The 2,500-nt window shown below is 35.2% G+C and overlaps 1 protein-coding gene across 1 annotated transcript in view; it reads right to left on the minus strand.

Annotated features, from left to right (window-relative positions):
* The window catches only part of LOC144967734 (uncharacterized), a 25,441-nt gene that overhangs the window by 995 nt on the left and 21,946 nt on the right, over positions 1-2,500 (minus strand). Inside the window, exons 11-12 of the mRNA XM_078905314.1 lie at positions 1,832-1,896; positions 1-981 (exon numbers count right to left, since the gene is read on the minus strand). The exon at positions 1-981 is cut by the window's left edge and continues 995 nt beyond it. Coding sequence (XP_078761440.1) covers positions 707-981; positions 1,832-1,896 — 340 coding nt within the window. The 3' untranslated portion in view covers positions 1-706. The remainder of the gene's footprint in view (positions 982-1,831; positions 1,897-2,500) is intronic.

Below are 2,500 nucleotides of genomic sequence, written 5' to 3' on the forward strand. Positions count from 1 at the left end.
GTCATCAATACAACATATAAGCTTTGTGCTACTGGTATGACACTCGCTTTCAGATTGGAAGATAATGAGCGGCACATAGTTGAGTCTTTGGAAAAGGCTCTTTATTCACATTCTCTCACCGTATTCAAGTATAAAATGAGTACCTGGTTGTTAACAGCATTGTCTCTGTCCGAAAAAAAAAAAAAATATAAATATATAATATCGCCTAACAGGCGTCATGTCTCGATCTAGATGTTAAGTGTTGCTGTTGACTAGGGGCCCCTTGGAAAGTGTTTTGAACATGTTTAGTGGATATCGCGCTATATAAAAGCTCAAGTTTTTAAAAATCCCAGGTCTCAAATATTCATACCATAAATTCGATTTTCTGCATCTAAATCACTCCGACATAATACCCTTTTGAGGCAGTGGATCTGTCAAATATGAGGTATAAAACAAAACTACAACAAAATAATTATTTTTATCATGGTATATATAAACTTTATATTTATATGAAAATATATCTATTGAGAGTGCAAAGCAAGATTGAGCATATTTAAAATGATAACAGCGCTGTAAATTGCCAATTTACTTAACGTTAAACTACTTCAATAATCCAATATCATGATAATCAACATGGCAAGTAGGTTCCTGTAAACTTTTAGAATGAATATTAAAAAATTAGCAGTATATTTGCCCAACGCACTTATTAGGGAAGTAACGAGTACATTTAATATTCTACGGTAGTGATAGTGCTATGTTTCTCTTGACTACTCCCACCAGTAGGAGAATCTTTCGTAGCGGCAGCAGCGGCATCAACATGCTGATCGTTACCACTGCCAGCACCAGTGTCCTCTTTGTGAAGAGACAAACGAACGTCGGGGTTATTATCCGCCTCATTTCCATTTCCATCCGAGTTGCCTCCCCTTTGTTGATCTGTTCCATTGTTCACTGTATCTTTCTCATCGTCATCTGAGTAATCGTCATCCGAGTTTGCATCACTCCCTGTGAAAATATGTAATATCGATAAAATAATACACAAATAAAAAGTGATTTTAAAAAACAAATTCCCCCCCCCCCCCCCAAAAAAAAAAAATAATAGTACACCTTTTAGAATTCTGAAGCTGGTAAAGACAAAGCTTCATATCAGAAGGTCCTGGGTTCGAGTCCTGCTCTGAGCAGCGCATAGTTGAGTCCTTGAAAAAGGCTATATACTCACATTTTTTCACCATACTCAGGTCTCTGTCTGAATAATTGTAATATTGCCTTAAGGCGTCATGTCTCGTTTTATAGGTAAAGTGTTGCTGTTGGCTAGGGACCCCATGTGAAACCTTTGAGCACATTTGTTGGATATTGCGCTATATAAAAGCTCAAGGAAAGTTTGTTTTTCATTTAAATCCTTTGAAAGTGAAAAAGAATTTTGTTCAGTCAAAATCTCTCATTGATATGATTGCAGACTTCAGGAAGAGAGTAGTAACAATGATGTGACTTGGGCAACACCCACCTTAACTCACTCATGGATTTCAACAGTCCCTTTTATTTTGAAATTTTTTATTCTAATAGTCAGGTAAAAAACATTTTATAGCACTTAACCCTTTTACAACATGTTTGATAGAAGAAAAAGGCCAAGCATTTGTCATTTATTTGTCATATCCTATTCCATTACTGTCTTTTTTCCTTTTTTGATCATATTAATGGTTGACTCCATCTTGCTGTACAGGGTTACTTGTGCTTTTATTAACCTTGCTTATCTTTAATTTATTGGCCAACACAGGCCGTATTAAATCAATAACAAATCTAATTAAGAAAATCAAAATATTTGTTTGTATTTAAATACATTCCACATCTATCTTACCTTTCTTTACCAGGGTAAACTGACCTCGTCCACCTAGGCGAGACAGGGGTCGATCACCTCCTTCCCTGAGAATGAAAAAAAAAATTCATGAACAAAAAAAAAACAATATGACTTTTTGTAACTGTAATGTAGACTTGGTCTTTGAATCAAATTATGACCTAAATTAAGTTTGTAGATTCGAGCTGGCAACCATGAAAAACAATGAGATTTTGCACAATATTCCCTGACTGTCCAAGAGTAACTAAGCAATTGGGTCTGTTACGTTGAGCATAGAGCACTTTGAGATAGACTAGCATCATATCTAAAGAGAGACAGATAATAGAAACGTTGACTCCATGGGCCTTCTTATGTTAAAAAAACCCAAAACAAAACAACAACAACAAAAAAACCCAACAAAAAACCCAAAACAACAACAAAACAAAACAAATTCAATAATACTGAATGTTATGTAAGAGAAAGATTGTTTGAGGTCCCGATGATTTCACGTTGGAGGTCCAAAGAAGAAACATTTAAGGGGCCACTCCTGGATTCGTATTCTCAGAAGTTTATGAAAAGAACTTGACTGAATTGAAAAAACAAACAAACAAAAAACAATAAACAAATCGGAAACTGCTATTCAGTTGCATTAGTACATTTGACCTCTGGATATTAAGAAGTGGGTAACCTAGC

The sequence above is a fragment of the Berghia stephanieae genome, chromosome 3 (genome assembly GCF_034508935.2).
Source record: "Berghia stephanieae isolate SIO BIC M18660-M18661 chromosome 3, UCSD_Bste_1.3, whole genome shotgun sequence".
Lineage (NCBI taxonomy): Eukaryota > Metazoa > Mollusca > Gastropoda > Nudibranchia > Aeolidiidae > Berghia > Berghia stephanieae.